At 39.7% G+C, this 15515-nt stretch overlaps 1 protein-coding gene across 1 annotated transcript in view; it reads right to left on the minus strand.

Moving 5' to 3' along the window:
- itih3a.1 (inter-alpha-trypsin inhibitor heavy chain 3a, tandem duplicate 1) overlaps positions 1–15515 on the minus strand; it is a 60016-nt gene that overhangs the window by 13949 nt on the left and 30552 nt on the right. The window contains exons 12-17 of the mRNA XM_055648305.1: positions 14047–14228; positions 13329–13514; positions 7619–7758; positions 6958–7115; positions 2355–2402; positions 486–503 (exon numbers count right to left, since the gene is read on the minus strand). Of these exons, the coding sequence (XP_055504280.1) occupies positions 486–503; positions 2355–2402; positions 6958–7115; positions 7619–7758; positions 13329–13514; positions 14047–14228 (732 nt within the window). The remainder of the gene's footprint in view (positions 1–485; positions 504–2354; positions 2403–6957; positions 7116–7618; positions 7759–13328; positions 13515–14046; positions 14229–15515) is intronic.

Here is a 15515-nt window from a genome sequence, read left to right on the forward strand (position 1 = left end):
TGTAGAGAGATAAAGAACATTAAATGAGAGATATGCAAAAAAGTAACAATGATAAAGGAAACAGGCTGTTTGTGTGGTGAAAACGAGAAGCTGGTGCAACTTGGGTGGAGGAGTGATAGAGAGAGAGGGAATGCCGGGGTTATTTGAAGTTAGGGAAATCAAAATTCATACCAAGCAAAATATGGGTCAGATATAAAAATTGAATGACTTTAAAGCTTTAAAACTAGTTTGGTGCAAAATTCTCCAGAATATTTTCCCTGATCGGTGCTGAGCATTTTATTTTGCCGTTCCCTACAGACTACATGTCTGTATAAGAGGAAGAGGAGAGGAAATAGTTAAAACATGATGCTCACATTATGAGCAGGCTGCAGTCTCGATGGATCACCTAATATTTTTCTGTGTGAGATTAAAATGTGAATTGACACATTAGAAAGGTGTGTTAGTTCAGCAATGTGAAACAAGAAAGAATCAAAATTGTGCCTTACCATACGTGTAGAATGAAGCTGTGGAGAAAAAATGGCAATTATATTTAATCCAAAAACTAAAATAGTTTAAGATATTTAATCACTGAACTTCTCTGCTGCATCTTCTAGATACAATAATATAATAAACTGTGCCAGGCATGTCAATAGAAACGTAATTGATTTTGAAAATAATTTATGCTGCCTCATAGCGGGAAAAATCTGTGTTCAACAAAAAAAAATGTGAACATTTTGCCCACATCTCCAGAAACATTAAACTATTCGGGGTGTTTCAAAATATTCTTACCATATTGCAGGCCCTCTCCCCTGCACCAGCAGACTACACATCAGAACGGATTGTCAAATCAAGCCGTTCTTGGTTGTGTTTTTGCTGATCTTACTGAATTCTGTACAGTTACAAGTTCAATCAGCTACATTGTTTAAGTCAGAAATGTACTTATTTATTATTTAAACAAAACTCGTGCAAACACATAATGTATTCTATTTTCCATTCTTTGATCAACAATATGATGTTTAGTTTAGTTTAGCGATACAGTGCGGAAACAGGCCCTTCGGCCCACCATGTCGGCGCCAACCAGTGATCCCCGTACACTAACATCATCCTGCACACACGAGGGACAATTTACAATTTCACCAAAGTCAATTAACCAACAAGCCTATACGTCTTTGGAGTGTGGGAGGAAACTGGAGCTTCCGGAGAAAACCCACATGGTCACGGCGAGAATTTTCAAACTCCGAACAGACATCACCTGTGGTCAGGATTGAACCCGGGTCCCTGGAACCGTAAAGCAGCAACTCTACCACTGCACCACCGTGCCACCCACATATGTATAATTTCCTTATCAACTTGTCTAACTAAATGTTCTAGTTCACTTTAATTAAATTACCAATTAAGCACGAAAGAAACTTAATGAAGTAAATGATTACTTTTCTGAAGTGTCATCATATACCTAGAAGTTCTGTATTGATTGATCAGAGTGCATCAGGAGTTCCCTGAAGGTGGCAGCACAAGTAGATAGGGTGGTTAAAAAAAGACAGACAACAAACTTGGCCTTCATCAGTAAGAAGTGTTGAGTATAAAGATCAGGAAATCATGTTGCAGGTATATAAAACTTTGCTTTGGCCACATTCGAAATATTGTGCGCAGTTTCAGGCACTGATTTCAGGAAGAATGTGGGAGTTTTGGAGGGAATGCATGGAGGTTTATCAAGATGTGACTTAGGTTAGATGGCATTAGCTACAAGGAGAGGTTAGATAAACTAGGATTGTTTTCTCCGGCGACTTGGAGGACGGCCTGACAGAATTTTATACCATTCTGAGAGGCATAAAAAGTGTAAGTAGTCAGAGCCTTTTGCCCCAAAGTCAGAATGTCAAGTACTAGAGGGCATAGCTTTAAGGTGAGAGAGGGAAAGTTTAAGGGAGATTTGGCAGACAAGTTATTTCTTACACAGGGACTGGTGTACACGCGTGTGAAAGTGGTGGTAGCAGATATGATGGCAACATCTAAGAGGCACTTATACAGCTGGGTGAACAGGAAGGGAATAAAGGAATATTGACCATGTGCAAGTAAATGAGCAGCTTAAATTGGCATTGTGTTTAGTACAGTTATAGTTAGTATAGTGTTACTGTTCTATGTTCTGTGAATGAAGACATGTGTGCTTTGTTGTGATTCCTCCTTTTATTGTTTCTTTTCTTCATTTCTCAGGCTTCTCCAGGAAGAGTACTTTTTTGCTTAACCTGTGATAAGGCAACAGAATCTGATCTTTTACACCTCGGTAAGCGAGGCAGCAATGCCGCGGCTTTCTTTCGCGTATCTGAATTGACAAAGCAGCTCTTGCAGTGGTTTCATAGATCTCATTAGGATACACTTACATGGGATAGAAGCAGGAGGAGCATAATATCTCTGTTGCTCGGGTCTCTCTGAAAAATAAAAGAAATGGAAAGGTTGATGGCGTGTATTTGTAATCATTTCAAGCTGTCAAAATATTACAAGGAACCAAGTTTAGCAACAGTTTTTAAGAATCAAATAATTTTCTAAAATGTTGAAATTCATTGTTAGCTTCAGTAGTTCGGGACCAAAAAGTTGATGGGCAACTTTTGTGAAGACTCAAGAATGTCACTGTTTTAAAGCATTACATCTATGGGGGGCAAAAAATAATATTATTAATCGCTAACAATAGATAAGTGGCTCTTTGAAACAATCAAACATCAGATAGAAAAATATAATTTAATCAAAGTGAAAGGAGCAGTTTATTGAAGCAGTTTTTCATTTGGCAACTTTAATTCTATGATATACAATTTCATCCAGGTCTCTCTGTCTATCTCTCTCTCCGTCTTATAACCATATAACCATATAACAATTACAGCACGGAAACAGGTCATCTCGGCCCTACAAGTCCGTGACGAACAACTTTGTTTCCCTTAGTCCCACCTGCCTGCACTCATACCATAACCCTCCATTCCCTTCTCATCCATATGCCTATCCAATTTATTTTTAAATGATACCAACGAACCTGCCTCCACCACTTCCACTGGAAGCTCATTCCACACCGCTACCACTCTCTGAGTAAAGAAGTTCCCCCTCATGTTACCCCTAAACTTCTGTCCCTTAATTTTGAAGTCATGTCCTCTTGTTTGAATCTTCCCTATTCTCAAAGGGAAAAGCTTGTCCACATCAACTCTGTCTCTCATCATTTTAAAGACCTCTATCAAGTCCCCCCTTAACTTTCTGCGCTCCAGAGAATAAAGACCTAACTTATTCAACCTATCTCTGTAACTTAGTTGTTGAAACCCAGGCAACATTCTAGTAAATCTCCTCTGTACGCTCTCTATTTTGTTGACATCCTTCCTATAATTGGGCGACCAAAACTGTACACCATACTCCAGATTTGGTCTCACCAATGCCTTGTACAATTTTAACATTACATCCCAGCTTCTATACTCAATGCTCTGATTTATAAAGGCTAGCATACCAAAAGCTTTCTTTACCACCCTATCTATATGAGATTCCACCTTCAAGGAACTATACACGGTTATTCCCAGATCCCTCTGTTCAACTGTATTCTTCAATTCCCTACCATTTACCATGTACGCCCTATTTTGATTTGTCCTGCCAAGGTGTAGCACCTCACATTTATAAGCATTAAACTCCATCTGCCATCTTTCAGCCCATTTTCCCAATTGGCCTAAATCTCTCTGTAGACTTTGTAAAACCTCTTCATTACCCACAACACCCCCTATCTTGGTATCATCTGCATACTTACTAATCCAATTTACCACCCCTTCATCCAGATCATTGATGTACATGACAAACAACAAAGGACCCAACACAGATCCCTGAGGCACCCTACTAGTCACCTGCCTCCAACCCGACAAACAGCCATCCACCATTACCCTCTGGCTTCTCCCATTCAGACACTGTTGAATCCATCTTGCTATTCCTGCATTTATACCCAACAGTTGAACCTTCTTAACTAACCTTCCATGAGGAACCTTGTCAAAGGCCTTACTAAAGTCCATATAGACAACATCCACTGCTTTACCCTCGTCAATTTGCCTAGTAACTTCTTCAAATAATTCAAGAAGATTAGTCAAACATGACCTTCCAGGCACAAATCCATGTTGACTGTTCCTAATCAGACCCTGTTTATCCAGATGCTTTATATCATCTCTAAGTATCTTTTCCATTAATTTGCCCACCACTGAAGTCAAACTGACAGGTCTATAACTGCTAGGTTTACCCTTAGAACCCTTTTTAAATAATGGAACAACATGCGCTGTATGCCAATCCTCGGGGACTATTCCCGTTTCTAATGACATTTGAAATATTTCTGTCATAGCCCCGGCTATTTCTACACTAACTTCCCTCAATGTCCTAGGGAATATCCTGTCAGGACCTGGAGACTTATCCACTTTTATATTTTTCAAAAGTGTCAGTACTTCTTTTCTTTGAACCTCATAGTATCCATAGCTACTCTACTAGTTTCCCTTACCTCACATAATTCAATATCTTTCTCCTTGGTGAATACCAAAGAAAAAAAATTGTTCAATATCTCCCCCATCTCTTTTGGCTCTGCAGATAGCTGTCCACTCTGTCTCTCCAATGGACCAATTTTATCCCTCGTTATCCTTTTGCTATTAATATAGCTGTAGAAACCCTTAGGATTTACTTTCACCTTACTTGCCAAAGCAACCTCATATCTTCTATTAGCTTTTCTAATTTATTTCTTAAGATTCTTTTTACATTCCTTATACTCCTCAAGCACCTCATTTACTTCATGCTGCCTATAATTATTGTAGATCTCCCTCTTTTTCCGAACAAGATGTCCAATTTCCCTTGAAAACCAGGGCTCTTTCCAATTTTTACTGTTTCCTTTCAACCGAACAGGAACATAAAGATTCTGTACTCTTAAAATTTCCCCTTTAAATGTCCTCCATTTCTCTTCTACATCTTTCCCATAAAACAAAATGTCCCAGTTCACTCCTTTTAAATCATCTCGCATCTCCTCAAAGTTAGCCTTTCTCCAATCAAAAATCTCAACCCTAGGTCCAGTTCTGCCCCTCTCCATAATTATATTGAAACTAATGGTATTGTGATCACTGGACCCGAAGTGCTCCCCAACGCATACCTCCGCCACTTGTCCTGTGTCATTTCCTAACAGGAGGTCCAGCACTGCCCCTCCTCTAGTAGGTACCTCTATGTATTGCTGCAAAAAACTCTTCTGCACACATTTTACAAACACCAAACCATCCAGCCGATTTACAGAATGTGTTTCCCAGTCTATGTTTGGAAAGTTGAAATCTCCCACAATCACTACCTTGTGCTTACTACTAATATCTGCTATCTCCTTACATATTTGCTCTTCCAATTCTCGTTCCCCATTTGGCGGTCTATAATACACCCCTATAAGTGTTGCTACACCTTTCCCACTTCTCAGTTCCACCCAAATAGCCTCCCTAGATGAGCCCTCCAATCTATCCTGCCAAAGCACTGCTGTAATATCTTTCCTGACTAGCAATGCAACACCTCCACCTCTTGCCCCTCCAATTCAATCACACCTGAAGCAACAAAATCCTGGAATATTTAGTTGCCAATCACAGCCCTCCTGCAACCATGTTTCACTGATCGCCACAACATCACACTTCCAGGTGTCTATCCAGACTCTAAGCTCATCCACCTTTCTTACAATGCTCCTAGCATTAAAATATGCACATTTAAGAAACCCCCCGTCTCTTATTCTCTGTTTATTTCCTTTTTTTTCTTTCTCCTCTTGTGTCCGAGTGCTTCCCTTTTCTGCTTCCTGCCTCCTATTCTGTCTACTAGCTTTCGCTATTTGAGTCCCTCGCCCCAACCATTCTAGTTTAAAGTCTCCCCTTTAAACTAGAATGGTTGGGGCGAGGGACTCAAATACTCTCTGTCTCTCTCCCACTGCCCTCCCCCCCTCCAGTTTCTCCAGAGATATTACTCATGAACTATGCTGATACTCTATCGTGATGTGTAACTCCTTACCAGTGTCATTCTTCCCTATTCAGAAGCAATATTGGATACAGTTTGACAAAGATGGAAATCCCTAATGATAATAAAATATTGTTAAATTGCCTTGTGCAAAGAATCTCATCAATATATTTAGAAATAACACAGACAGAACAATTGCTGCTGGCAGAGGATTGTGCATGCCTGTTTAGCTTGAGTACATGTGTTTGCGTGCTGTGTCAGTGCTGTACTGAGAGAGATGGTGCTTTGTTAAAGATGCCAGGTTTTGGTTTGAACAAGCTGAGGCCATGTTTGGATTCAGGGCCCATTCTGGGGAAAGAAATGGGTGCATGCTTTTTTTAGAAATGGAGGAGTCATTTTAGTTAAGTAATAACAGGTAGAAACAACTTAAGAGAAGATGTGGTGAAGGAGGAAAGATTTAATAGGTGTCTGAGGGGTAACGTTTCCACAAAAGGGTGTATGGGCTGCCAGAGGAGGTAGTTGAGGCAGGCACTATTGCAACGTTTAAGAAACATTTAGACAGGTGAAGAGATAGGATGTTTAGAGGGATATGGGCCAAACGCAGGCTGATGGGCCAAGTGTAGAAGGGACACATTGGTCGGTGTGGGCAAGTTTGGCCAAAGTGCATGTTTCTAGGCTGTATGTCTCTATGACTCTAAAATGAACGACATTTTAATAAAATTAATACATTTTGTTGTAGTCACAGATATTCTGGACTGTTTTGGTTTCTTTAAGAAGTTATTTAGTGGTAAAATTCAATTTTTTTATTATTTTAAGAGGTCATAAATCTAGCTTCAGAAGAATTACTTCCATTTTTAGATCACAAATGTGTTTAATTTTTATTTAATTGATAAAGCAAATGTTCATTGTAATCAAAAATCTTGCTTTTAAAGTTAAACGTAGGCATACTACCCAGACAGTTAAGATAAAAACCAATTGCAAAATCAGGGCCTAATGAAGGGTGATTTATACAAAGATTACCATCATCAGATGGCTTGTCAGCCACAAAGGTTTCATCCTTGGTATCCTCAGGTTTTGTAACAACCATTGACGTCAGTGATGTAACAAAGTTGTATTTCAGCGAAAGTGACAGGATTTCATCTGTGAGGTTTTTCTTGTCATCTGCTCTTGCAGAAACCCTGAACACAATGATTGATAGAAATTAGAATATAGAAACAAGGAACTGCAGATGCTGGTTTACATAAAAAGACACAAAGTGCTAGAGTAACTCAGCAGGTCAGGCAGCATCCCTAGCGGACATCGGGTCAGGACCCTTCTTCAGACTGAATGTTAATTACAATCAAAAATCCATATTCTCTAGGATGCTGCCTGACCCCTGAGCTACAGCATTTTGTGTCTTTGAATGATAAAAATTAACTTGGTGACATATTGTCACCACAAGAAATTAATAATTGTGTGTCCAAATAAATAACTAGTCATCCAATTATGTAAACTATTCATGTGTTGTTCGCCTTCAGGGAATCAATATTATGTGAAAATAATTAGGAGACATTGGAAAATAATGATAACAGCTTATGAAGATAAAACAACCAAAATATTGACTTTTAATTACTATTGTGCATTGGGTAGTCAATTGTTTTTGGATGGTGTTTTGATATTGCATTATCTCAGATTACTTTACCGCTGGTCTAAGAGTTGCTGTATGGTCAAATAAGCCCACAGTCGCTCAGTAAAGTCACCAAAAATGTATTGTTGCTGTTGAATAATATTCTCAGCCTCTGGTATATTCACGTCAGCTGATAAAGTCAGATTTTCATTGGCCTGTTGAAGAATTAGGAGAAGCAAAATCTGGTAAATATCAGGGAATGAATTACACTTTGTTCTTTATTCAAAATGCACACCAAAACACTCGATAGCAGATGCAGCAGATGCTGCTATTTTATAATTACTCACTCTGTGAAAGCACAAACATAATTATTTGCTAAGCAAAATAATTTTAATTGCAATAAATAATAACTGATAGAATATACTGTATAATGCCAACAGTGGGTGTTTTGTTCATATATTCTACAATTATGAGGCTTGTAACACTTACTCTTTAATCAAAACTAACAGCAGTTCAACCGTTGAGGAGCAATGTACTAGTTTCACTCATCCTGCTGAGATTCACTGTTTGTATCACTCGTTATCACCTTCCCCACAGCCAACAATGGACCTTTGTGGGCTCCACCTTTCATGATCATCGTTGCTGGCTCTGATCTGTCTTTTTGCATATCTTTCATTCATTGTATCTTTTCATATCTTTTGGTTCCCTCTCCCCCGACTCTTAGTCTAAAGAAGGGTTCCGACCCAAAACGTCACCTGTTCCTTTTCTCCACACATTTCTACCAGACCCGCTGAGTTACTCCAGCTTTTTGTGCCTAACAATTCAACTGCTCTTGACCATTTTGGTTGGGATCTCAATGAGTTCAAATTGGTTGTATGCTTACTTACAAAATACCTGTAACCATTACAAAAATGATTGAAGCAATTTTTAAGTATCCTGCAAACATTTTTTTGACATTATGTTCCAGTCAGGTGTAAGTTATCTGAACAACAAAGGAATAATGTTCGGTCACATCTACAGTGCCCTCCATAATGTTTGGGACAAAGACACATCATGTATTTATTTGCCTCTGTACGCCACAATTTGAGATTTGTAATTTAAAAAATCACATGTGGTTAAAGTGCACATTGTCAGATTTTATTAAAGGGTATTTTCATACATTTTAGTTGCACCATGTAAAAATTACAGCTATTTTATACATAGTCCCCCCATTTCAGGGCACCATAATGTTTGGGACACATGGCGCCACAGGTGTTTGTAATTGCTCAGGTGTGTTTAAATGCCTCCTTAATGCAGGTATAAGAGAGCTCTCAGCACCTAGCCTTTCCTCCAGTCTTTCCATCACCTTTGGAAACTTTATTGCTGTTTATCAACACGTGGACCAAAGTTGTCAAAGTCAAAGAAGCCATTATGAGACTGAGAAACAAGAATAACATTATTCAAGATATCAGCCAAACCTTAGGCTTCCCAAAATGAACTGTTTGGAACATCATTAAGAAGAAAGTGAGCACTGGTGAGCTTACTAATCACAAAGGGACTGGCAGGGCAAGGAAGACCCCCACAGCTGATGACAGAAGAATTCTCTCTATAATAAAGAAAAATCCCCAAACACGTGTCCGAGAGATCAGAAACACATCAGGAGTCAGGTGTTGATTTGTCAATGACCACTGTCCATAGAAGACTTCATGAACAGAAATACAGGGGCTACACTACAAGATGCAAGATATATTGGTTAGCCGCAAAAATAGGATGGCCAGGTTACAGTTTGCCAAGAAGTTCTGAAAAGAGCAACTACACTTCTGGACAAAAGGTCTTGTGGACAGATGAGACGAAGATTAACTTGTATCAGAGTGATGGCAAGAACAAAGTATGGAGGAGAGAAGGTGCTGCCCAAAATCCAAAGCATATCACCACGTCTGTGAAACACAATGGTGGGGGTGTTATGGCCTGGGCATGTATGGCTGCTGAAGGTACTAACTCACTTAATGAACTCACTTCATTAATGATACAATTTCTGATGGTAGTAGCATAATGAATTCTGATGTGTATAGACACATCCTATCTGCTCAAGTTCAAACAAATGCCTCAAAACTCATTGGCTGGCAGTTCATTCTACAGCACAACAAAGATCCCAAACATACTGCTAAAGCACCAAAGGAGTTTTTCAAAGCTAAAAAATGGTCAATTCTTATCAAGTCAATCACCCGATCTGAACGCAATTGAACATGCCTTTTATATACTGAAGGGTACTAGCCCCTAAAACAAGCAGAGGCTAAAGATGGCTGCAATACAGGCCTGGTAGAGCTTCATCAGAGAAGACACCCAGCAATTGGTGATGTCCAACAATTGCAGACTTCAAGCAGTCATTGCATGCAAAGGATATGCAACAAAATACTAAACATGACTACTTTCATTTACATGACATTGCTGTGTCCCAAATATTATGGTTCCCTGAAATGGGGGACAATTATGTCTAAACAACGTTGTAATTTCTACATATTGAAACCAAAATGTATAAAAAAAGGCCTTTATTAGACAATGTGCACTTTAGCCACAAGTGATTTTTTTCTATTATAATATAATTGGAAACTAAATATTCCAGGATTTCGTTGCTTCAGGTATGATAGAATTGGAGGGGCTAGAGGTGGAGGTGTTGCATTGCTAGTCAGGGAAGATATTAGAGCAGTGCTTTGGCAGGATAATAATAATAATAATAATACATTTTATTTATGGGCGCCTTTCAAGAGTCTCAAGGATAGATTGGCGGGCTCATCTAGGGAGGCTATTTGGGTGGAACTGAGAAGTGGGAAAGGTGTAGCAACACTTATAGGGGTGTATTATAGACCGCCAAATGGGGATCGAGAATTGGAAGAGCAAATATGTAAGAAGATAGCAGATATTAGTAGTAAGCACAAGGTAGTAATTGTGGGAGATTTCAACTTTCCACACATAGACTGTGAAACACATTCTGTAACTGGGCTGGATGGTTTGGAGTTTGTATAATGTGTGCAGGATAGTTTTTTGCAGCAATACATAGAGGTACCTACTAGAGGAGGGGCAGTGCTGGACCTCCTGTTACGAAATGAGATGGGACAGGTGGCGGAGGTATGCGTTGGGGAGCACTTTGGGTCCAGTGATCACAATACCATTAGTTTCAATATAATTATGGAGAGGGTCAGAACTGGGCCTAGGGTTGAGATTTTTGATTGGAAAAAAGGCTAACTTTGATGAGATGCGAAATGATTTAAAAGGAGTGAAGTGGGACATTTTGATTTATGGGAAGGATGTAGAAGAGAAATGGAGGACATTTAAAGGGGAAATTTTAAGAGTACAGAATCTTTATGTTCCTGTTCAGTTGAAAGGAAACAGTAAAAATTGGAAAGAGCCCTGGTTTTCAAGGGAAATTGGACATCTTGTTCGGAAAAAGAGGGAGATCTACAATAATTATAGGCAGCATGAAGTAAATGAGGTGCTTTAGGAGTATAAGGAATGTAAAAAGAATCTTAAGAAAGAAATTAGAAAAGCTAAAAGAAGATATGAGGTTGCTTTGGCAAGTAAGGTGAAAGTAAATCCAAAGGGTTTCTACAGCTATATTAACAGCAAAAGGATAACGAGGGATAAAATTGGTCCATTGGAGAGATAGAGTGGACAGCTATCTGCAGAGCCAAAAGAGATGGGGGAGATATTGAACAATTTATTTTCTTCGGTATTCAAAAAAGGAGAAGGATATTGAATTATGTGATGTAAGGGAAACTAGTAGAGTAGCTGTGGATACTATGAGTTTCAAAGTAAAAGAAGTACTGACACTTTTGAAAAATATAAAAGTGGATAAGTCTCCAGGTCCTGACAGGATATTCCCTAGGACATTGAGGGAAGTTAGTGTAGAAATAGCTGGGGCTATGACAGAAATATTTCAAATGTCATTAGAAAAGGGAATAGTCCCCGAGGATTGGCGTACTGCACATGTTGTTCCATTGTTTAAAAAGGGTTCTAAGACTAAACCTAGCAATTAAAGACCTGTTAGTTTGACTTCAGTGGTTGGCAAATTAATGGATAAGATACTTAGAGATAATATATATATAAGCATCTGGATAAACTGGGTCTGATTAGGAACAGTCAACATGGATTTGTGCCTGGAAGGTCATGTTTGATTAATCTTCATGAATTTTTTGAAGAGGTTACTAGAGAAATTGACGAGGGTAAAGCAGTGGATGTTGTCTATATGGACTTTAGTAAGGCCTTTGACAAGGTTCCTCATTGGAAGGTACATCAATGATCTGGATGAAGGTATGGTAAATTGGATTAGTAAGTATGCAGATGATGCCAAGATTGTGGATAATGAAGAGGATTTCCAAAGTCTACAGAGTGATTTAGGCCATTTGGAAGAATGGGCTGAAAGATGGCAGATGGAGTTTAATGCTGATAAATTTGAGGTGCTACACCTTGGCAGGACAAATCAAAATAGGACGTACATGGTAAATGGTAGGGAATTGAAGAATGCAGTTGAACAGAGCGATCTGGGAATAACCGTGCATAGTTCCTTGAAGGTGGAATCTCATATAGATAGGGTGGTAAAGAAAGCTTTTGGTATGCTGGCCTTTATAAATCAGAGCATTGAGTATAGAAGCTAGGATGTAATGTTAAAATTGTACAAGGCATTGGTGAGACCAAATCTGGAGTATGGTGTACAATTTTGGTCGTCCAATTATAGGAAGGATGTCAACAAAATAGAGAGAGTACAGAGGAGATTTACTAGAATATTGCCTGGGTTTCAACAACTAAGTTACAGAGAAAGGTTGAATAAGTTAGGTCTTTATTCTCTGGAGCGCAGAAGGTTAAGGGGGGACTTGATAGAGGTCTTTAAAATGATGAGAGGGATAGACAGAGTTGATGTGGATCAGCTTTTCCCTTTGAGAATAGGGAAGATTCAAACAAGAGGACATGACTTCAGAATTAAGGGACAGAAGTTTAGGGGTAATATGAGGGGGAACTTCTTTACTCAGAGAGTGGTAGCGGTATGGAATGAGCTTCCAGTGGAAGTGGTGGAGGCAGGTTCGTTGGTATCATTTAAAAATAAATTGGATAGGCATATGGATGAGAAGGGAATGGAGGGTTATGGTATGAGTGCAGGCAGGTGGGACTAAGGGAAAAAAAGTTGTTTGGCACGGACTTGTAGGGCCGAGATGGCCTGTTTCTGTGCTGTAATTGTTATATGGTTATATGGTTAAAAAGGTGTTTCATACATGGTAGAGCTGCCTGAGGAAGTGTCTTGTGTCAGGTAATATAACAATATTTAAAATACATTTGGACAGGTGCTTCTTCGTTAGTAAAGATTTAGAGAGATATGAGTGAAACATGGGCAAATGAGTCCAGCTAAGGTGGTCACCTGGGTTTGCATGGATGAATTGGGCTGAAGGGCCTATTTCCATGCTCTATGACTATAATTTTTAAAAAGAGGCATGAAGGAGATAGGTGATCATCATAGATTCTGTTTTGTTTATTGATTTTGTATCTTTAACATCAATACAATCGAGATGGATACTATGGATATTTATTTTTCAGGATTTGGAGCATCACTGGTCATGTATAAATGTGTTTAAACTAAGTGGTAATTCAGTCAAACTGCAGGTAATGCAGTCAAACTAACCCTAACCCTAATGCAGTGATCGGTCTACAATCACACTGATGCCACATTGGAACTTCATCCCTCCAAGGATATCTGTTCACACATGTTCTCCTTTTCACAACAGACTGATTGCTCGATGCCATTACAGTTAATACTTACTGTTTGAGCATTGACCTCTGCTGTAAATATTTGTAAAGAATTGTCTGAAATCCTGCCCGCCACAACGATTTCTGACCCATCGTAATATTGTCTAAAACTGGCTTGAGTTAAATCTGAAACGGCATTCTCAGGGTACAGAATTTCAATATCCAAAAGCAAGGGATTTGCCACTTCATCATAAAATCCCTGTGGAAAAGAGATGTCTATTAAAAAGAGAGAGGGGGGAAGAGCATGGAATTAGCCTCTTTAGCCCAGCGAATCCACACCAATCATCGATCACCCGCCCACACCAGTTCTATGTCATCCCACTTTCTCATCCATTCCCCATACAATAGATGGAATTGTGCAGGACCAATTAACCCGCAAAGCCACACGTCCTTGTGAGGTGGGAGGAAACCGGAGCACCCGGAGGAGGCCCACGCGGTCACAGGGAAGACGTGCAAACTCCACACTAACACCACTGGAGGTCAGAATCGAACCCGGGTCTCCAATGATGTGAGGCAGCATCTCTACCAGCTGTGTCACTGTGAAGATTTCCATTTATGCGCAGTCAAGGGTCAAACCCCACTTGCAAAACTAAGTACTTCAATGTGTGGACCTGCAATACTTGTATGGAAATGTTTGCCAGCAGTGAGGCAGTTATGAGGAGATTCTGATCTGCAAGACGGGATCTATTATCCATATTATCGATATGTTAAAAGTCTAACATTAATTTCACCTGCAGCTGTAAGGGGGCATCCGAATCCTCATAAATCCGCCGTGCAATACCGTTATTCTCCAGTGCCATTTTCTCCAGAAAGCTGAATTTCACGTCGTAACCAAACCCAAGGGCGTACACATTGTACTTTTCCCGTACAGCATTTTTAACATTTTCCTGAATTTTTGATGGGTTTGACTCTCCTGCAATAAAAACCAACACAAATAATTTATTTTGGTGGGCAAGAAATACTTCTGCATTTTAATATTCTGCACTCTACACCTTCCCCTTAGTTTCATCTATTGCACACACAAAATGACGATTGTATTTATGTGCAGTATTATCTGATTTGTTTGGATAGCATGCAGAACAAAGCTTTTCACTGTACCTCGGTACACATGACAATAATAAACCTAAACCTGGCTCTGTTAAACAGGCAATGCCTTGGATGTTTACCATGGTGCTCCTGGTATGTTGTTTAATCAAGCAACCATATATGTACAAGTTCAACATTTACAGCAGTGTCTATGTACAGGCACATCACGTTTTATGCATGCTTGATTTTTAGAATAACTGGCTTGCAATTACTACTGAAGTTTCCTTTACACGCTCCTATTTTTGGAATAACTCACTCAAACTTATGCTGGCAAAATTATACCCCAGCTTTCAAAGTTATCTTGCAAGTTCAGTTTTGCAGAACAGAAAGAAAGAAAAAGAAAACAAGGGAAAACTTGATCTAGAAACATAGAAACATAGAAATTAGGTGCAGGAGTAGGCCATTCGGCCCTTCGAGCCTGCACCGCCATTCAATATGATCATGGCTGATCATCCAACTCAGTATCCCGTACCTGCCTTCTCTCCATACCCCCTGATCCCCTTAGCCACAAGGGCCACATCTAACTCCCTCTTAAATATAGCCAATGAACTGGCCTCGACTACCCTCTGTGGCAGAGAGTTCCAGAGATTCACCACTCTCTGTGCGAAAAAAGTTCTTCTCATCTCGGTTTTAAAGGATTTCCCCCTTATCCTTAAGCTGTGACCCCTTGTCCTGGACTTTCCCAACATCGGGAGCAATCTTCCTGCATCTAGCCTGTCCAACCCCTTAAGAATTTTGTAAGTTTCTATAAGATCCCCTCTCAATCTCCTAAATTCTAGAGAGTATAAACCAAGTGTATCCAGTCTTTCTTCATAAGACAGTCCTGACATCCCAGGAATCAGTCTGGTGAACCTTCTCTGCACTCCCTCTATGGCAATAATGTCCTTCCTCAGATTTGGAGACCAAAACTGTACGCAATACTCCAGGTGTGGTCTCACCAAGACCCTGTACAACTGCAGTAGAACCTCCCTGCTCCTATACTCAAATCCTTTTGCTATGAAAGCTAACATACCATTCGCTTTCTTCACTGCCTGCTGCACCTGCATGCCTACTTTCAATGACTGGTGTACCATGACACCCAGGTCTCGCTGCATCTCCCCTTTTCCTAATCGGC

This window comes from Leucoraja erinacea, chromosome 16 (genome assembly GCF_028641065.1).
Source record: "Leucoraja erinacea ecotype New England chromosome 16, Leri_hhj_1, whole genome shotgun sequence".
In the NCBI taxonomy this organism is placed as follows: Eukaryota; Metazoa; Chordata; class Chondrichthyes; order Rajiformes; family Rajidae; genus Leucoraja; species Leucoraja erinaceus.